Consider the following 21,608-nt stretch of genomic DNA (forward strand, 5'->3'; position numbering starts at 1 on the left):
CCGGCTACGGGGTGCGCTCCCTCGGGAGCAGCGGTGCCGCTCCAAGGGAGCAGCCCGAATGAGATAAAGTTGCCTGTCCAGCCCGGAGGGGGGTTGTGGCGTGGAGGAGAAGGATTTCAGTTTCCTGAGGATAGAAGCACGGACAGGTGTCTAACTGTGTACTTAGTATTCGATATAACTATCACCATGACATGCGGAGACCTTACTGCGTAAAGTCCGATGAGGCTTAAATGTTCCACAAGCTGTACTGCACTGTAGAAATTAACGCTGGATGTATTTCCCGTTCTAATTTAGCGAAACTTTCGAGACGCCACTCTATGGCTAGTTGAGCCTTTTGCTCCGATATACTCTATTATCTCTCTTGTCTCCCTTTGCCACCGCGTTTCCAGCTGTGCTGATATAGGGCAGGCGGCGTTGGACCCGGGTCCCGCGAAGCCATAGCTAAGACAATACACAAGATAGCCGCCGAGCTGGGAAGCCGTGCGACAGAGCCGCCGACCAGAAGCGGATCGAGCTGTCCCCTACATACAGCCACGGGTAAGTCGAACGGACGCATGTGCAATGGCCGCTTTGCAACAATGTGCTGCGGTCCCTTACAAGTGTTTGGTACAGTTTCTGTGCGGTCTAGTTTCTTTATGTTTCGTGATGGTTGCATGTTTGTAGGGCTTACGCAGTTTTATGACGGAAAAAAGCAGAGGCTGCAGTTTGTTGAGAAAAAGTTTTGAAGCACCTAGTCGAATATCTAAAAATCCCTGAAGCATCGAAAAAGACGACCGAAAGCCAAATGATTCTTCGAATAGACTACGTTTTTAAAATGTCAAAGCACTAAAGCAACTCCACAAATTCGGTACTGGAGCTCACCTCTAGGCTGAATAAATCAGGTCGTCATACGAAACACCCTCATCATATTCCCGTTTTCGGAGAAAATCCGTAAAACTGAGTCGTTGTCCACAGCAATGCTATTCACCACGCAAAGCAGCGTGTTATCCAATGTAAGTACGGGAGCCACATAGGTCAGTGAAGCAGCATTAGGTGCTCACATATCAGAACCCTCGTTTCAATCGCTGATTCGCTCACAACGACTAGGCTCACTGCCTTTGACCCTATCTCAAGATATCATGCAGGATATCTTCAGATGATTATTACTCAAAGCAAACATCAAAGTAAATGAGCGAACGTCTCTGAAACGCAGTGTCATAGTGGACAAACAAAGACGGCGAAGCGCAGGAGCAGCCGGACAGAGCCGGCTCTTGTATACGTGCTCTCGTATGTAGGCTCGTAATGTAACTTACTGTATATACATATGTGGAAGAGCTACGTACAGCATAAACCGACTCTGCTATCAGTTGAAAAGGTTTACTCTTCTCGTTACCTCCTGCGCAATCCTGCCGATCAGGTTCCCGCTGTGATGATAATACATCGTCCTGTGATATCGTCACTCCGCCGCCAGCGAATGTCTCCGTGATTCGCATCTCATTGGCACAGTATGGCGCATCGGGCACAGCACTATCATACACGCGCGGGCCGCCGCACTGGCTCCCCTCCCTACACCGCACTGCCAGTGCGTGCACTGAACTACCACTGAACTGCAGAGGGGAACGAAACTCACTACCTGTCAACGTACACCACACGCATGACGGCTGGCGCCAGCGTTATTGATTGCTAGTGACACCATGCGGCGCATTGGCCGCGGAGACGTTTTTTCATCCAGAGTTGGACTATTTAGTCGGGGAGGAGGAAACACGGCTGGTGGGTCGCTGGAATACGTTTTATAAACTGAATCTTTGTTCATTATTTGGCTTTATTGTTTGGAGTTAGCAAATTTATCATCATTTGACTTAATTTGCCAAAACATATTCCTAAAATATAGCTGCCTAAGTTTGTTCTACAAAGTTACACGGCCTAAGTTATATGTCTAAGTTACACGGCTTCTAAAACGTACATGCAGACAATTTTTTTCACACCATTCTTCAGATAAAATATCGGGCACACCTCCACGAAAGTGACACTTGCACAAGCATCCGCCTTTCCAATTGTAAAAACAAAACTTCGGTGGTTAAAATAGCTGTATTTCATTTCGGCAGTGGCCCGAGCGAGCACTCATCCTTAGCTCCAAACAAACGTCGGACCAAGGCCCTATATACCCGTCGGACTATAGCACCTGCAACACGTGGTAACAGTCTTCGGACGTTATCAACTGCTTGGCAGCAGTGAGAACCGGGAGCTAGGTCAAACACAGTACCGATATATGTATGTGGAACATTTCAACCAGCCAATTAACACCGCTGACAGCAACTGGGGTCACATAGCTCAACACCGGCTTAACAGTATCCATATTCGGTACCATAAACTGTACCTATCACTGCAGAAAGGTGTATTCATGACCTAATGTACGTACATACGTGCTACACCCCTCTGCATCAATAAAGGCATATAAAGCGTAGGTATCGGCATACACATAATTTGCATCAATACAGGCATACAACACTTGTATCCTTGAGTAATTAGTCATGACCTAAACAACATGCCACGTATTCAGTACCTAGTTGAGTTAGTGTTTGTTGGAAAACAAAATTATTAGGCAAATGTAAATAGTGCGACCTTGTTCGCTCCCTTACAATACTGTGCCATAAGTCAAAATTATACTGAGTTCATATACTTCTCCATCATGCATTTTCAGTGAAACATAACTAAATTTCACGCTGGCTCTTAGAAGTTTGTGCGTCGCTTTCAGAACTAATTCATTTGTGTGTCTTTTAATTACCCGTTCACCAGACGATGCAAAAGGTGCTTAGATAAAAAAATTGCAAGGTCTACGGTTGATTGAGCCTTTGATCGTTAAAATAAGGTAAAACACAACGGAGATTGCATCTTTCAATGAATAGGAAAGGTCACGGTATTTGGGGCATATCTAATCGGTCAGATTAATGATAATTCGGTGATGAGTGATTATCATTGTACGTGTCATATTCGCTTCATTCCAAAATACCCTGGTGATTGTATCCTTACCATAATCACGTAATATCTGGTAACTTTTATATTGAGGCTAGTCATTGTCGGTGGTATGTTACGGACATTCATGTCCGTAACATAGCCGTAACATGATTTGAAAGGTCATGACCTTTTAAACCAGCTGAAGAGGCGGATGTCCTCCCCAGCTAAATATATTGGCCACTGCGCAGCTAAATAATTCACCAGCCAACTTCGCTGGGAAAGGCGGCTGGGAAAGAAAGGCCTGGAGTCTGGACCTGGGGAAGTTTGGCCCAAGTCATGTGGCTCCACTACGCCGTTCTCACGCATTGCATGGGTAAGCGCAGCCGGAATCTCCACATCCCGTCTGTGCCATGGATCAACTATATGCAATATTCAACAAACCACAAATATAAAAATACATAACGGAGATGACGCAGTTTTCCACGTCTCCCTGTCCCTCTCCTCCCCCAGTCAACGACCAATCACGAAGCCAACAGCCAACCGTCCGAGTCAATCTCCCAAACCCTCAGTCAGGATATGCATCTCATTTCGCCTTTTTGCCGACAGATGGCAGCGGCGGCGGCGGCTCGGTGAGCGGCCGGCCGCTGCAGGTGGCGCCACTGAGGTCGACCAGGGTGTTGACCAGCGCCTGCGTGGTGTGCGCCAGGAAGGGCAGGTTCTCGGGGCCGGCCTGCAGCAGCTGCGGCACGTCGTCACAGGGCGAGTGGTAGCAGGCGGCCATGGCGCCGCGGTACGGGCCCGTGTCGGTCAGCAGCACGGCGGGGATCGTCTCCGGCGCCTCTGTCTGGTTCTTGGAGCCGCGGCTCACGTACCTGCCGAGGAGGGTCGGGGACGGGTCAGAGGGCTGCGGAGGTAGAGAGGATGGGAGGAACGAATTGGAGCGGCTCTCAATACCACGGAATGAAATGCCGGGGGCTAAATTGCTGCATTTACCGGTGAAACAGCGTGAGAGATGGAAGTCCCACCTCGTAAACTCATTGTCACTCCCATAGCCCTGTGGCAGGACTCTGTTCCTCACTTTCTCCCGTCGTCTCACCAGAATCGGCTGTGGTCGGAGCGCATCAGGTCCATGTGCTCGAACAGGACGTCGTCGCTCGGCTTTTTGGCCGGCAGGTCGACGTCGAACCGCTCCATGGAGAACTTGTACGAGTCCCTGAGCGTGCTGTAGTGGGCGCTGAAGGCGTCCACCAGCTGCTCCTCCACCGGCCGTCGGTAGATGGCGGCCAGGAAGTCGCCGCGCCCGCCGCGCCGGTCAATCCGGTCCACAGTCCCCCTCAGCTGCCGACCAGACGCACAGAGTTAGAGCGGAAACTCGCAGTGAGGTATACAGACGCACAGAGTTAGAGCGGAAACTCGCAGTGGGGTATACCAGACGCACAGAGTTAGAGCGGAAACTCGCAGTGGGGAATACCAGACGCACAGAGTTAGAGCGGAAACTCGCAGTGGGGTATACTTGAGCACTGCGAACGGTCTTTGACTCATAGTTCTTACCCTTGTCTGCATTTAGAGAAGGTAAAAGTTGAATGACGCTAATTTCTAATCATGAGAGAAAGATTTTCAGAAGGGTATGACCAAAAAGAGAGATTTTATTACCAAGTTTAGCAATACGGTCATATATGGAAGTCCCGCTGACGTTTTGCAGATAGGCTGTCATATCAACGAACATTGCCTGAGATCGGAACAATACGGGCGCACTGTCATGGAGGTGCATTGTTCGGGCAGAGCCTGTGAGTTGCAGCTGTCCCAGCGCACGTGTGCGGCATTTAGCTTCGCTTCTCGTCGCTCCTCTCGACTGGTGCTCGCGCGGTCACTGAACTGGTCACGGTTCTATGTATAACTATGGCTAACTTTCTCCAAAGTCACGACATTCCATTGCTTTATTTATGTCACTCAGTTTTGAGTCTCTCGCGACTGGTCCTCAAAATTGTTCGGTCGCTCTATATATATGCTTGTCTTTGCCATTTGGTGTCCCTAACTGCGGATCACTGACTGTAAACTGAGGGCTTACGACAATAACCTTTTGCTCTTTTGGACAACGATACAAGCAGTTCGTGATTGCTTCAAAAACACCGATCAATCGACCACCGAAATCCAGACAGCGCTTATTACACAACTAATAAACAAACAACAAACAACGTCATCGACGTAACCACGCGTAACGATGCGTTACGCAGACCCCAGAATGTGTAACTCCTCGGCGCCGCGCGCTTGCGTGACCGATTACATAACGGCGGCACGCGAGCTGCGGTCAGCGGTTGGGTCACAGTGCGTGCCAGTCCTCCCCTCCCTGCCCTGCCCTCCCTCACCTGCTCCATCCAGGCAATGGGCACGGACTGGGCGCTGGGCGTGGTGTTGTAGTTCATCACTGTGTCCAAGATGAAGGCGCCCTGGACGGCGGGCCAGCCGGCCGGCTCCAGGACCTCCGTGTACAGCACGTGGTGGATAAAGGCCAGCGAGCCGGCGCCGCCCTGCTCCTCCAGGTCGAAGGCCACGAAGAGCACGCTGAACTCGGGGCGACAGCCGCCCTCGGAGAGGGCGCGCGCCGCCTCCAGCAGCGCCACCACGCCCGAGCCGTTATCGTCCAGACCTGACCGAAACACGGGACTCACTGCTCAGCTGGACTGGGGGAGAAGGAGTAACAATTGGTTCGGAGACGAGGAACTGGATCTCCACCCTGGGAACGTCACGAGTACTGGATGGAACTCAGCGGGGCCGTCGTCCTGTAGGACGATATTTCAACATAGTTACTGATTTTATGAGGTTTCCAGGTAGTCACTTGCGAACATATCTGGAAAATGAAATAGTCAGAGCACAGATTGGGAGTGAACTGCATCCTAAAATTGAGAAAGAAAAACCGGTATCGCCCGAGAGCAAGTTTGTGCAAAGACATATACCACTGAGAGTCTGATCCCACAGCAAGTACAACACAAATGACTAACGTCCAATATGTCCGCGAAGAGCAGGAGGCCTAGCATACCGGATAAATTATCTAAGAAGTTCGTTGTTCTCTAGTAAGACTGATGGCATCTGCAAGCGGTAACTGGTTCAGTTAAAAACGTGCCTCTCTAGTCTCTACACATAATTTGGTCATAACACATACAATCACATACAACAAAAAGACATAAACTCAGTCTTTGTATAAACGACAAAAATATATATCCTTGTCCGGTTCCTCTGTGCAACGAAAACCTGCTTCACAATGCACATTCTCCTGTAACCGCTTCTCTGCAGTCTGCACCGATACCGAGACGAGCGAGCAATGCCAACAGACCAAACCGACCACCTTTCGCGGGCACGGAGTCCAGGCCTCTCGCCGTAACTGGCTATAGGGAACTCTGTGTCACCGTGTGTTTCTCTCCGTGCCACCGGGTGTCCCCGTGTCTCCGTATCTCCCGTGTCACCGAGTGTCTCCCCCGCCCAAATCGCAGGGTGTCTCCGTGTCACCCGTGTGTCTTTGTATCACCGGGTGTTTCTGTATCACTGGGTGTATGTGTGTCACTTATTGTCTCCGTCTACCCGTGTGTCTCCGAGCCACCGGGTCTCTCCGTGTCACTTGGTCTGGTGTCTGCGTGTCCCCGTATGTCTCCGTGTCACCTGGGGCATCCCCGTGTCACCGGTTGTCTCTTCGTGTCTCTCTCTCCGTGTCACCGGGTGTCTCTTCGTGTCTCTCTCTCCGTGTCACCGGGTGTCTCCCCGCCCCACTCACCGGGTATCCCCGTGTCTCCTGTTGTCTCTTCATGTCTCCCTCCGTGTCACCGGGTGTCTCCCCGCCCCACTCACCGGGTGTCTCCCCGCCCCACTCACCGGGCGTATCCGGTACGGTGTCGTAGTGCGCTCCGACGATGAGCAGCTTGTCGTCGGGAGTGCCCCAGCGCCGGCCGGGCAGCACGCCCACCACATTTACGCCGATGGGCTCCTCCGGTCCCTGGGCCTGCACCTCCAACTGGCGGGGGGGGGGGGGTGGAGGGTGAGGGGTGCAACGGCGAGTAGATGATTCGCAAGGACCTAGGCACTCAGTATGTCAGATAAAGATTTGTCCTGATGTACATAGAATCAACGGTTCTGGATTTGTACCCTGAAACTTGTAGGCACATTACAAACACGGACGCGGTAAATTTGTAATTTCATGTTGGATACAAGCCAGGAGCTGCAGGCACTCACTAGCCTTTTTACAGGACATAGGCCGGGATATCACTATGAAGATAAGATTAGGATACGCATAGTGCGTTCACTTTCCGCTCAGTGCAACCGGGCTGATTTTACTGATTTTGCCCAGCATGGATATTTGCATAATAGGCCCGATCAGTTGTAAGGCTTCGTTGAAAGTATGATAATCAGATACCTGTCCTGTACCTGCAGTGAAAACAGAATGTATCTCTGCCCATACATACCTTAGGCCTAGTGGCTATGTGGCACAGCTCCCAACGGACACTGCCGTAGGGTAAAACCTCAGAGATCGTGCGTTAGATATCACTGTTTTACAAGTTAAATGTGCCGTACACCATGAGCCCGATGGCGATAGCACGCGGCGGAGCCCCGGACGGCCGACCTACCGCCGCGTCCAGGTTATCCTTGGCATCCAGCTTCTCTGCCAGCGCCTCCAGGTCAGTCGGCGCGAACTGGAAGACGTGGTTGACGGACAGCATGTTGTACGAGTACATCTTCCGCGTGATGTACATCCGAATTGCACTTTTCAGCTCTGGGGAGGGTGGTCAGCGGTTAGGCCACGTTTCAGAAGCTTATAGTGATTCATTGGCGAATGACAATTGTCCCTTCAATTTCCCTTACGAACGTGTCTATAAAAAAATGACGAAAATCGCGACTTTATGCGTACATACACATAAGAATGGACATACAAGTTCCAATCGTTTGAGATAACGCACTTAGTGTTTAAATCGTTCCGTTTTTTTTTTCTGACCGATGAAACTGGACCTGTTACACAGTATGCTATGTTTTATCATAACTCAGCCTATCAGAACATTGTAATTCGTTCCTGTGTCCTTGATTACATAACAAGACGTACGATTAAATCGCCTTAATTAAACACATAAGCTTTCTAATTGCGACAATTTTCCGTGTTCGTGAGGACAGTGGGACCAGGACTGCCACAAGTTCAATCACTAATTAATTATCTAGCTTGACGGCACACCTGCGTCCCGGTCGTCGGAGCGGGGCAGCTTGAACACATTCTCCAGCATGAGCTTCAGGTGGCCTTGGCTGACCTTGGGGTAGCCGGTGTCCGATCTGCCCGACCTGGCGCCCATCTGAAACAGCACATACGTCACTTATCACCACTCTGCTAATGAGAGAAAATAAGGATGGACACATAGCAGACAATGACACTGAACTGAGCAAAGGTTTGAATTGACTGCCATTTCCCTGAACCGAACGGTAAGAAACCTGTCCCACCCCGACCGTCGCCGGGTCGGAACAGAGCTCACCTCGGAGACGAACCGTTCAATCTCCTTGTTGTAGACGTTCCAGAGGAGATCCTCGGTGGAGACGTGGTCGACGGGCAGGGCCTGCACCACGCCCTGGGCGCTCTCCTCCGACACCTTCTGAGGCGGGAGCGAGCTCAAAATCTGCGGAGGACATCAATGATTAATGGGGATTTGAAAACAAAGATGCGACCTGAACTGTAACAGCATCGCGCAGGACTTTCAGCATGTGATCGCTAGCTTTCCAAACGTTTTGAATGGATAATCTGCTTGACGTGCATAAGACACGGATGAACATTGAATACAATAATATAGAATGGCAAAAACAGACTATCGGCGACGCCTAGCACAGTTTCAGGTAGTTCTAACATGATTTCGAGATCCCTTCCCAGTCAGCCCCGTCGTCCCCACCTCTGAGACGTTGTTGCTGTGGGCGGCGGTGGGCTGCACCTCGGACGCCTTGGCCGCCTGCAGCAGCACCTTCTTCTCCGTGCCCGGCACCGAGAAAAACACCTCCGTGAAAATCTTCTGGATCAGGTTCTCGTGCCCGATGCTCAAGTCGTTGAATGTGAAAGACTGGGGTGCCGGCATCCAGGCACTCACGGCCAACAGCGACACTGTGGGAGGACGGAGGGAGTTAAACTGAGTGCTAAACGGTAGGGTTTGTGATGAAGCTTATCTGAATAAATGAGACTACTAACTAGTCAAATTTCTTCCTTGAACATTGTGTTAACATTAATACATCAATTAAACATTAATTTTAACATTGATTTAACATTGAGTTCCAGCATTATCAAGTCAAATCGGATGTACAACTACATCGGCCACTTGTACACCGGCTTCATTCTTCTACGACTGAATAGTTCGCTGTCAAAAGTTGGTGAAGTGGAACAAGCTATTCAATAAAAGGCGCCCTAATGACATTCATGAGGGAAACTGGTTCACATGGCAAAACATCAGCTAGAAACGGTACAAAAACATAGACTCCGCTGTTCGATCCACATGAACCTCCCTAAATGACCGGGAGATATTCCATTCTCTCATTTTGCTCTTTGTTGCACATGCATCGGCCACCTTAAGTATAAAGCATTTTAGTTTTTCTCCTATTCTCGAGAAATATACATCACAAGACAGTGAAAACGTAACACAGCCAATAGATTGCTCTGAGACGCAGCACATGAAACGTTCCCAGGTACAGCACAAACGTACCCAGATACGTAGCACGTAAGACATATCATTATTGAGGCACGTATACACACTGAATGTACCATGCACAGAAAACGCTACACAGAAGAGGTACATACCATTGATGAGCAGCAGACACGACCTCCAAGTGAGGCCAACCATGCTGAGCGGCTTTGACGGATCTCTCGGCTCACGAGTCTTTGTGAACCTCTGAAAACACCTGGAGATAGAGAATCATCGAGCTTATGAAACCGTAGCAGAGCCTTTGGAATGTATAAAAATGAATCTATCATTTGACAGTCAAACAAGTAACGAAAGACTAGCTACATCGTCAATATTTAATGTTACATACGAGTACACTTCTAGTACTTTACATGATGTTGCAAATTGAAGCACACAATTGCCGTGGTTAATGCAACCATGCATGTCGGTAACTGACAATATTGACCGTCGTAAATAATAATAATACATCGAATATCGAGCTGCCAGTCAACATTGTCTCCGGAACAATATTGTGCAGGGCAACATTGCCATTGGAAACTGCATTGACTAGCAATGCCAATTTTGCTCCGACCCTAAACAATACTGTCCTGGGCATTGTTCAGCACAGCGATTTGCCTTTAATGTTAGCTCTAATCAATAATCATGTATCATTTTAGATAAAATTTGATCAATTTTATCAACCAGCAACCAGGGACCCTGGTGTTCTCTGGCTGACTACGCGAGAGGTATACTTTTTTCCAAAGCAAAGATAATTTGCTGGTTCCGCCCAAAACCGGTTCCGCCTATTGCCAGGGGGTCATTACTCTCCGGCTAGTCATTGCCTGGCAACCGGCCAGCGACACGCATTCAGCATTGATAAAATTTGAAAATCGTTTTGCCCATTTGCACACTCTGCCTAAGAACGTATGCTTGACTACATAACACCCATACAGGGGACCTATTTCAGCTGTCACAATAAAGCAACTCAATATCACAGTGTCGCATTTCCCATAAATGTTGCATGTGATTGCTGTGCAATTGTGCATGGTAGGTGAACTGCAGTGCTGTTTACGGCGTGGTTCATCCACTCGGCCGACCGCTTCCCGCATGTTTCATCCGGCCACGCCCCAAAAAAGGCTGTCGACCGCTGCTTTATAGAGGAAGCGGTGGTGATAATGCATGACATAGCGAAGTGACCCTATAAATTGGTGATCAGTGACCTTTTAGATGACGTCGGCTAACGTGTAAGCTTATTTGCATTTTGCGACACTGGAACCAGAAGATGTCAGCTCTATATGGGCAATGCAATTTGTTTTGAAATGCTCAAGATGGACTTGCACATACATAAATGAGTTCTCTGTCATGAGTTACTTGAATGTGTCGTTTTTAAGGCTGCCCACTTCAGTAATGAGGTATGACTCGACAGGCACCACGCGCCTTCAGCCAGCCCGTGCATAGGACGATCGTCCGATCGTAACACATCGAGGTGTTGCTGGTGGTGGGGGAGGGGGGCCGTTTTCACGTCCCCCTCAGTGTATCGGTGACTCACCTGACGGCTACCTGTCTCCTTTCGTCCGGTTACCAGCAGCCTCTCCAATCACTCCGGTATCCAGTCACCGAGCCGAGGGGCAGTTCCTCCACCGAACCGCTGTGTGTGATCCGCGCCGGCTGATCGGGTCCCGAGTCGGGTCGGGTCGGGTCGGGCGCTCTCTGTATAACGTCGCGTGTCTGTTCGCCTCGCGCTCGGTCTGTCCGTGTGTCCGCCGCAGCTCCGTGTCCACAACTGACCGGTCGGCCGGCCAGCAGCCGGGCTCTCGCCGAGACCAAGTGCAAGGCCGGCCGGGCCCCGGTGAAAGTGGAGGACGGCTCTGCGCTCCGTGACCCCGACCGGTCATCGGGAGAGGGGACCCGGCCGGTCACTGCGGGGGACCGTCACTGCAGGAGGGACCCCCGACCGGTCAAAGAGAGGGAGGCACCGGTCACTGCTGGAGGGACTCTGACCGGTCACTGGGGGAGGGTCCCTAATCGTTCTCTGCGGGAGGGACCAGTCACTCTGGAAGGGACGCTGATCGGTCACTGAGGGAGAGACCGGCCACTGCGGGATGGACCCCAGACCGGTCACTGAGGGGCAGACTGACCGGTCACTGCGCAGTGAGTCCGACCGGTTACGTCGGGAGGAACCGGTCACTGTCCCGTGTCCATCAATTGGCCATTGTACCGAGCTAATAAATACTATACCTACCGGTCTCTGCGTGTGCGACCGGTGCAAAAGCCACAGCCGTCTTCTAAATCTGCCGTGGATTTCATCTGGCTACCACATGCATATTTATGCGTCTAATGTATCTGACTGCTAGCTAAATGAATGCTAAATGAATATTTTGCGAGGAAGGATGGACGACTTTTCTTGGAATTATTGCGCATACGACTCAGATAGTTTGCTAAGTATAAGAAAATGCTGCCAATTGCCATTAATGAGCATTTGTGGCTTGTTGCTGCATCGTGCAACCTTTTGCATTTTGGCTATTGCCTTACATCTGATAAAATAAAGCGTTGTCTCATTCAATACATTGATGATTCTCTGATCCTTCCTCTCATCCCGTTAGTACGATATCCCAATATAAATATCATTCACCAATCACCATGTACAACGATATTCTGATATCCACCAGTCACCATTCACCATCTCCCATCCACCTGCCCTCGTCCACCATCTACCGTCCACCGTCCATCGTCAACCGTCCACCGTCCACCACTTACATTCTGCCGTCGACATTACACATTCCGCCGTCCACCGTCCACCGTCCACCGTCCACCGTCCGCTCACCCTCCCCGCTCCTGCGCCCTTCAAACACACCCCGCCGAAAGGGAAAGGCGAGTTTTCCGGGCTGTTAGCGGCCGTCGACCGTTCATGGTCATTGGACACTCCCCCCCCCCTCTGTGAGGTCACAGCACTGACACACCGCCTCATTGGCACACGATGTCTATCGCGCGCGGCCACGACGCAATCCGTGACGTCATCAGTTCCGCTAGTGACGTCATCAGTTCCGGAGTTGGCGTCATCAGTTCCGAAGTTGATGTCCTCAGTTTCGCTACTGGCTCCCGATTATTCGGGATGGTCATCAGATGAAATTCCGGTTCTGCCCGCCCAGCAGGCCGGCCAGCGGCTGGAGCCGTGATGTCGTGACTCTGCCAGAGGATTTCTCGATGCCTACGTCCGCTCCAAGATCGTATCGTAAAATTCTGACCGAGTCCCAGAGAGCTCAGCTGTCGCAATCCCTAATCCGCATGCACTAAAGGTCGTTCTCCACGGTACATGTTTTGCGCGTTTTTAATGACGTTTTAACGCTTTTTTGATGTTTTGCGAGTTTTTCATGATCCGGCGTTGATCTGTACCATTAAATTACACGGTGCCATCTCCACGGCGGAAGATTTGTCAAAAATCGAAAAACGCGTGGCTTCATAAAATTAAAAAACTGCAAAACTCGTAAAACGCGTCAGTTGTGTCATGCAAAACTCGTAAAACTTTTAAAAAGCGCAAAACTCTCATTTGTAAAAACGCGCGATTTTATCCAAACATTTGGATCGAATGAAAGTTTTCCGGTTTTTGAGAAGGCTAAAGAGGTAATCATTCTGCTATTAATACCATTTTACGGTGAAATAGATGCAATGGAAAGTGTGGAAAGCGATGAAACGCAATTTGATTAAGCCAATGATCATGGCAAGTACTCAGACAACCATACCAATAACTTCTGTTGCTATTCCAACGATGTGGATGTCAAATAATTACATAGTGAGTCTATGGATAACAGCTATTACGATATCAGATCATTTCAGATAATTGATAATTAACTGATGTCATAGCGGTGATAACAATAGGGTAACGTGATGATACCCCTATAACTATCTTTACAGCGAAAATCGAGGGGTTAATAGAAGTCGTGCGCCAGATACCTGCCCTGTGGGACAAGAGGGCCACGGCATACAGCGCACGAAGGGCGGAGAAAGATGTTCTTACTCTGAAATTGAAATTGTTCTGAAATTGTAATTGTTTTGAAAGACTGACAAACTAAAACCGTAAAAAGCGAAAAACTCGCAAAACTCGCAAAAGCGTCTGTTAAAAAGCGAAAAAAGCGCAAAACTCTCGTTTGCTAAAACGCGTAAAACCGAAAATGTTTACACGTGGAGACAGTACTTAAGCCACTGTTCTCTGTAAAGTTTGAACGTCATTCGCAATCGCAAAACATGTGACTACGGTGACCTGACCAGAAATCGGAAAAAGCGAGACAATGCAAACCCCAATCGGCAAATACCAAAAACCTAGAGCAAACACAGTCTCTCCCGCTAGCTTGTAACTCGTTGTGTCAGACGGCCCCTGAAGAACCATTGGTCACGTATATGGTACCGGGGTTATAACGCTGGCTTTGTTGACTGCAGCCGTATAACGACAATTACGCCATCAGAAAGGCAGGAGAGGTGGGCTGGAAGTGGCCGCATACAACACCGACAGGAATGGAGTGTGTGCGGCTGCTTCAGTCGCGGACTCGGGCAGATGTGAGCACATAGGCTCCACTATCGAGCGCAGCACACGGTCACCCGACTACACCCAACAGCGAGCCGAGGAGAAAGGCGGGGGAATCTTCAACAGGTGAATGACAGCCAACCAACTGTTTTATTCACATTTCACGCTCCCGCAACGGCACCGACTCACGCTTCTCAAGCGCAGGCCGCTCAGTCTTCCCGGGTCCATGCCCTGGGGCGATTACGCAACGCGTAACCGTTCGCTACCGGCTGAAGGCTAATTAGCGGCCTGTTGAGCCGGTGTGGAGGGTGCAGAGAGCGAGAGTGAACGGCGCGGAGAGCGAGAGTGGACAGCGCTGCGCCCTCCGCCCGGCCCGGCCCGGCGGTACAAGACTGCCCTCGGCGGCGGCTCTCTCGAGGGGCGATTATCTCTGTGGAGGTGCAAACCGTGTCCGTCAGTCGGCTCCTGAAGGCCCGCGTCCTGCCCACGGCCGGGTCGGTCGACGGCTGGACCTTTCCCTTCATTACGACACTGGCATGCCGGGCGTGTGTATGCCTGTGTGGTGTGTGGATGTGTGTGGATGTATGTGCGGCTTCCAGGCGGATTGTCCTGATGGCGACCGGTCACGCGAGACAAGTGTGGGATCACAAGACGTGCAACTCTGTGATGACTAAGATATATCTTACCTTAGCATGCATCGATGGTTATGTAACTTTCACAGCGGAAGAAATTAAGCGGTTAGCGCGTTTGTTGGGTATGCTGCTCAGTCAGCGGCAGGAGAGGATAGGACTTATTTCAAAAGGAGGGCCATGAAGAAACTTCAAACTCATTGTACTCTAGAAGTGTCTTCATGACTTGCTAAGTGAGTGTAGGCCGGATATCCGCAAATTAATTGAGTTCAAAAGTGCAAGTTCAATGAAATACGCGATTTTCATTATGTGAAGCTCACAAACTCAACCCTGAGCCACTTTGTTGTGGAATTTCAACAGCGGGAAAGGCTAATTTTTGATGACCTCTGGTGACCTGACTGAACTGTCTCAAGAAATGACCGGCCGAATACGGAACACTGCTTTTGTGTGACTGAAGACGGTTTTTCGAGGGTTGTTTGCCGCAGTAGCCGCTTTGTGGGTGGCCCAGGAGCCGACTAATAAGGGGTGCTAAAACACTCCCCCCCCTCTCACTCCGCTTTGATGTGTTGCGATCGATCCACCACCGTGGACTTGGCTTCTCTTCTCTCTCTCTCTCTCTCTCTCTCTCTCTCTCTCTCTCTCTCTCTCTCTCTCTCTCTCTCTCTCTCTCTCTCTCTCTCTCTCTCTCTCTCTCTCTCTCTCTCTCTCTCTCTCCCTCTCTCTCTCTCTCTGTCCCTCTCTCTCTCTCTCTGTCCCTCTCTCTCTCTCTCTCTCTCTCTCTCTCTCTCTCTCTCTCTCTCTCTCTCTCTCTCTCTCTCTCTCTCTCTCTCTCTCCTTTGAACTTCTGATTATTGCACGCTTTTGCGTAAAGTGTTGGGACTCCAGTAAAACGCTGATAGGAGATAACGTTGTAGCAACGAATGGCCAAAATTGAAAGTTAAACCTTAACCCTCGCCCATGTAGGGGGGGGGGGTTGGTGCAACCCCCTCCCCCCTGAGGTTTTCTTAGCTACACGCCGAACCGTTTCAGATAGCCTGCTCAAATTTTCAGTACCCTTTGGGGCATCCTTTGCGCAACTTTTGGTAAAAATGTTTTGTCAAGGTCATGTCAGGTCACGGAGTTATGACGTCATAAAGGGAACAACCTCCGGCCAGATTTACGCTAAATTGGAGATTGCTTCACAATGGTATAAATGCCGACTGACCTGACACACTGATAGATTGTTTTAGAATCATAACTGGCTGATTTGACATTGGCACAATGTCCGTTGACCTTTTCAAGGTTACTAAAGGTCAAGGTCAGGTCAGTGACCTCGGTTGACCTGTAATGACTTCTTGCATTTGTTTGCCTATTCGGGGTATTTTGATACCCTGAATTCGAATTTGCTATCCATTTCAGGCATTGTCAGTTGTTTCTTGTAGTTCATTTTGGGTCAGGGTCAGGTCAGTGACGTCACACGCTTGACGTGACCCAATGCATAAATGACCTTGCAGACTTCCGATGCTCCCAACGCATCATTTTTAGAGTTATGACATCGAAATACACACCAAACGATAGAGAATTGATCAAGGATCACGATAGTGAAGGTTTCAAGTCGATATCTCTTACCGTACCGTTTTGCCGCAATCGGCGCGGAAATCTGAAAAAGTTAGATTTTTCTGAAAATTTGACCTTTGACCGGTCATAAGTAGGTCAAGTGTTGACCTAGGACCAAAAAATATACCACCAATCGCGAGCTCTCGTTGAGAGCAATCCGTTGGTCTTTTCCGCTAAGCTCTACGACGCTCCGTTTTCAAACGCCAGGGGGGGGGTCGCACCAACCCCCCCCCCCCTGCATGGGCGAAGGTGGCAAAACACCGTTTACGGGCGAGGGTTAAATCAAAACTGCTCAGTGCTCACCCTTCACGCTTTTGAGAAGCTTCAAGCTTCGTAAGGAAAAATGAGATCATCCCTGTTACATCCAAACCACTTATCAGTTGCAGCACCGAGGCTCCTCAGTCTGTATCAGGCAAGGCAAATTAATATATTATCTAACCCGACATTAATCAGCTAATTAGGAAAATGGCTCATGTAACGCATACAAAGGCCAAACAGGTTGATGGGTCAACATCACAAACGTTGCGTCAATCCCCTCCCGTAATGTAGCAAGAAAACCCGTTTCCTAAAACCGATTTCTCGCTCGTGAGTGGGAGCTTAGTTTCCTGACAAACCAGTTCATCCTGTTACCTGTAGCGGACGTGATTGAGGACAGAGTCGCCTCACAGGGGAAGCCGATTGAGCGTCATGCATTTCTTTCGAGATGTGCTCGTTGGCTAGTTTTGCCAGCAAGTTGTATGGTCTGTTGAAATCTGTTGTTATATAATGGTGAACCCTCCGGTTTTCTATTCCCAGCTGAGAGGCTGGTGCTCACACCTTGTCTCTACGCGCAGACATAGGTGGCGGAACGGGGGGGGGGAGGGGGTCACCGGGGCACCGTGCCCCCTTGATTTTGCCATTTTAACATTAGCCCTATGGGCGTTGCATGGAAAGAATGAGACCAAAAGTCAGCAGTGCCTCCTCCCCATTAACCCGCGCGGGGCTGGGGTCTCCAGCCGAACTCGCGGGGCTGGGGGGGGGGGGGGGGTAAATTTTACCCCCCCCCCCCCCCTGTTATCTCCCGAACTAATGGTCCGATTTGGAAAATTCAAACGCCAATCGAAAGCTCTCATCACGAACAGCTAAAAACGTGTACTTAATTTAAAGTTTGAGGTCAAGGTCAAGGTCAGGTCAAGGGTACAAATTGCAAGTTTCTACAGTATCGGCCTTGCACCGTAGTTGCCGAAGAATGGAGTCATGGACTGAGACTGATTGCCCAAAACATGTTCTTAGGCTACCAAGACAATATTCGTTGCATACAATATCATTCAGATGTCAAGGTCAAGGTCAGGTCAGGTCAAGTCAGGTCACCAAAAAAAACAAAATATAGAAAAGGGCATGTGCGACACATGTTTTATGGGTCATTTTACTCATAGAATTCAATAGGCACACTCAATAAGTGATATGGACCACCTCTGGATGAATTCCAGGTCGAGGTCAGGTCAAGGTCAGGTGAAGTGAGGTCAAATTTTGAAGTTGGTTGTTAAGGCCTAAAAAGGTGTCTATCTGGTGCAGTTTTTCACGGCGAGCCGAATGGTGCTATTTTTGTTTCCGTACGAGGTCTAGAACTTCCAAAAAAAATCATTTTTCAAAATTTTTGTGTGTCGTGACGTCATAAAATTTTGAATAACTCCCACATTTTACAACCGATTCTTCTAAAAATTGGTATGTATGTAGGTGCACATAGACCACTTCTCTGACATACGAGTATATTCCGTTTTTTTCGATACACCCAAAGTTTTGGATTTTATGATTATTTTCCCAATTTTTTTTTCAAAAAACCGAGATAACCATTTGAAAGACAAAGTAAAATTACGTATAACCTTTTTTGTTACGTCTTGATTCCTTTAAAAATGAAGATGTTAGCGGCGTTTGAAATTTTGCCGTTTTTGAGGCGAAAATGGCGCACATTACGTCACTAAAACGTCAATTTCTCAAAAATTTTCCGACGGATTTCGCTCAAATTTTCAGGGAACGTGTCAAATTGATGTAAGAAAAGGTACTGAAAGTTTGGCAGCGCTGCGCGCCGCCGTTTTTGAGATATTGCAAATATTCGCGGGGGGGGGGGTAAAATTTACCCCCCAGCCCTGCGCGGGTTAACCCTCGCCCTGGCAAGGCATTTTTCATAACACGGCCTGGCAGGGGGGGGGGGGGGGTCGATGCGACCCCCCCTCGCGATTGGCTCCTATGGCACCTAGAAACACCAAATTTGGTAGGTAGGTGGGCCCCCTGAAGTTCTCGCCCCTGTGCAAATTTGGTTGCTCTAGGTCGATATTTAGGGGGGTTTTGGGGGGTATAAATGTAAAAATTTCGCTAAAAACAGGTCAAAAGTTTTTCGCTTATAACTTTTGATCTAATTAAGATAGAGCAAAAAGAAAAGCACCAGTGAACTCAGCACGTCAAGGCGCGTCGAATGATATACTTTTTAGCTTGCTTAATTGTACTTAAAGTTTTTCTTAAATTTTAAGCATACTTAAATAAATAAATTAAGTTCAAGTTAACCAAATTGCATCATATCGCATATCATTCGATTCGGCTGATCATAAGGAACACAATGATACCGTTTTTTAAGCTCTAGCATCATTGTGTGCCAAGTTATTGGCAAAAACGTCATTTGACCTCAGTTGACCTCATTTGACCTGACCCATGGATAAGTACACCAAACAAAGAAGCACCAAGTGACCTGCTGTTAAGTACTGTGGTTTCAAAGCATAAAAGTGGTAGAACGAAGCGGATATCTCCAGTATTTTCCGAATTTAGTATTTTCCCCTAGGCTTAACATTACGACGTAATGACCTCTAACTGACCTCAGGTCAGTGGCCTCAAAAACCCGAACTATATGTTATACAACTCGGTGAACTTAGCACATCCTGAAAGTTTGAAGGAAATCAGTCCAAAACTGTGAGTTGGACAGGTGCAAAAAGAAAATTGAAATTTGACCATGACCTTGTACCGGTTTTTCTGACCTGGTGACCTGAACCAAGGTCACCCGGACCTGAAATTTTCAGGTCATATATAAAAAGGTTGCCCCATAGGCTGTGCCAAATTTGGCGGCGCTGCGCGCTGCCGTTTTTACGCTATATTCGAAAAACCTTAGGGGGTCGCATCGACCCCCCTGCCAGAGCGAGGGTTAAAACCCGCGCCCCGCTGGGGGGGGGGGGGAGCAGAATCTGACCCCCTCCCGTTTTTCGCCAATAACTTCTAAACGCGTTACGCCAACGACGTCAACTTTTCAGTACCTTACCATACATCAATTTAACATGGTCCCTAAAATTTGAACGAAATCCGTCGGAATTCGTTCTGAGAAAATGAGAAATGGTTTGAGGAAATGACGTTTAGGTGACCTCATGTCACGCCATTTTCGCCTAAAAAACGTCAAAACTTCAAACGCCGCTAACATCTTCATTTTTAAAAGGAATGAAGACAAAATGAAAAGGTTATACGTGATTTTACTTTGTCTATCAAATGGCAATCTCGGTTTTTTGAAAATTTGGATTTTGGCCCAATTTTTTCTTTCAAGAAACTGATTTTGGGAAAATAATTATAAAATCCAAAATTTATAGTGCATCGAAAAATCGGAATATGTTTCAGAGAAGTCGTCTATGTGCACCTACATACCAATTTTTAGGAGAATCGGTTCCAAAATGTGGGAGTTATTCAAACTTTTATGACGTCACGGCACACACACATTTTTGAGAAATGATTTTTGGAAGTTCTCAACCTCGTACGGAAACAAAAATAGCACCATTTGATTCGTCGTGAAAAACTGCATCAGATAGACACCGTTTTAGGTTTTAAAGACCAACTTCAAAATTTGACCTTGCCTGACCTGACCTTGACGTGACCTTGACCTGAAATTCATCCAGATGTGTCCATATCACTTATTGAGCGTGCTTATTGAATTCTATGAATAAAATGACCCATAAAACTTGTGTCGCACATGCCCTTTTCTATATTTCGTTGTTGGTGACCTGACCTATCCTTGACCTTGACCTTTGCATGATATCCCGCGCCCCACTGGGGGGCTATTTATAGCCCCCTCCCGTTTTTCTGCAATAACTTCCAAACCGCTTGACATATCGACGCCAAACTTTCAGTAGCTTCGGCTGCATCAATTCGACACCTTGTGTCAAAATGTGAACTTCGTAACTACCATAGGTAGGCCGGAAATAACGTCAGAGTGACGTCATGTTCGGCCGATTTCGACGCAAAACATTGAACCACGGCAATCGCTCCCAAGAGCTCAGTTTTTAAGCTAGATCCAATTTCTTTGCATGAAAGGACTCAAAATAGACTGCGCTATCAAACTGCTATCTCGAATTTTCGAAATTTTGAAAATTTTGAAAATTCAATATAATAAAGTTCAAAATTTATATTTTTACATTTTTTTCCAAAAAGTTTTTTGTATTTTCGAAAAAACCGGAATATATGTGATAGAACGCATTATTCTGACTAACTCTAGCAAGTTTAAGCTAAATATCTTCAAAAATGGCCAAGTTATACGCATTATTGCAAAAAATTCACAATTATCAATTTTTAAAATCAATTTTTCAGCACGTATTTGACATCGTACGCCAATATAAATAGCACCATCGTGTTTCTGAGCTCAAACTGCATCCATTAGACACCTTTTTGTGTAAAAATTTTAACTTCAAAATTTGACCTTTTTTGACCTGAAAGTGACCTGACCGAAGCTAAATTTGACTCAAAATGACCTCGAATGACACAGACGACATCACATTCGAAATTTTGGACCTAAATGGACCATAAAACATGTGTCACGTGACCGACGCATGATATAATATTTTCGTGACCTGTGATGACCTGACCTTGACCTGAAAATCAAAGTACAAGTTTGGTAAACTCAGTGTATCTAGAGCATCTGTTCACGAGTGTGTGAACCAAAAATGAGCCTGATCTGACTTGTAAGACGGCGGTCAGAGCCCAAAACGTGAACAAGCCAAAATGCTAATAATTTTTACTTTGACCTGACCTGTGACGTCATTGGTGACCTCAAGGTCAATGAAATTAGGTTTCGCTTGACAGTTTTTCCGGGGCTATCAGACGCCGTTTGTATTTTGACGATCGGCCCAGTAGTTTCGGAGTTAGGAGTGGGGGGGCTATGAATAGCCCCCCCCCCAGTAGGGCGTGTTATACGCAGACCCCAGTGGGGCGCGGGTTAAATATTTTAGGAAGTTTGATAAGTTGCGTTGTCATGGTCTCGAA

At 48.2% G+C, this 21,608-nt stretch overlaps 1 protein-coding gene across 1 annotated transcript; it reads right to left on the minus strand.

Moving 5' to 3' along the window:
* Positions 1 to 2,048: 2,048 nt before the first annotated feature.
* On the minus strand, positions 2,049 to 11,385 carry LOC122375580. Its single transcript, XM_043355076.1, has 10 exons — positions 11,149 to 11,385; positions 9,737 to 9,837; positions 8,844 to 9,049; positions 8,436 to 8,576; positions 8,144 to 8,258; positions 7,548 to 7,693; positions 6,799 to 6,937; positions 5,301 to 5,581; positions 4,031 to 4,272; positions 2,049 to 3,806 (listed from the first exon to the last, which is right to left on the minus strand). Exons 2-10 carry the CDS (start codon positions 9,777 to 9,779, stop codon positions 3,518 to 3,520), a joined length of 1,602 nt encoding a protein of 533 aa, XP_043211011.1. The 5' UTR covers positions 9,780 to 9,837; positions 11,149 to 11,385; the 3' UTR covers positions 2,049 to 3,517.
* Positions 11,386 to 21,608: the final 10,223 nt, after the last annotated feature.

Source organism: Amphibalanus amphitrite, unplaced genomic scaffold, assembly GCF_019059575.1.
Source record: "Amphibalanus amphitrite isolate SeventyFive unplaced genomic scaffold, NRLGWU_Aamphi_draft 001877F_arrow, whole genome shotgun sequence".
In the NCBI taxonomy this organism is placed as follows: Eukaryota; Metazoa; Arthropoda; class Thecostraca; order Balanomorpha; family Balanidae; genus Amphibalanus; species Amphibalanus amphitrite.

What these genes read in the sequence shown, in the direction of transcription:
- LOC122375580 (XM_043355076.1), bottom strand. Translation starts at nt 9,779, where the DNA reads ATGGTTGGCCTCACTTGGAGGTCGTGTCTGCTGCTCATCAATG. An exon ending in TTGAACGGTTCGTCTCCGAG is followed by an intron (nt 8,259 to 8,435) that starts GTGAGCTCTGTT and finishes GTGCTGTTTCAG; the next exon opens with ATGGGCGCCAGGTCGGGCAG. An exon ending in AGGATAACCTGGACGCGGCG is followed by an intron (nt 6,938 to 7,547) that starts GTAGGTCGGCCG and finishes CCCCCCCGCCAG; the next exon opens with TTGGAGGTGCAGGCCCAGGG.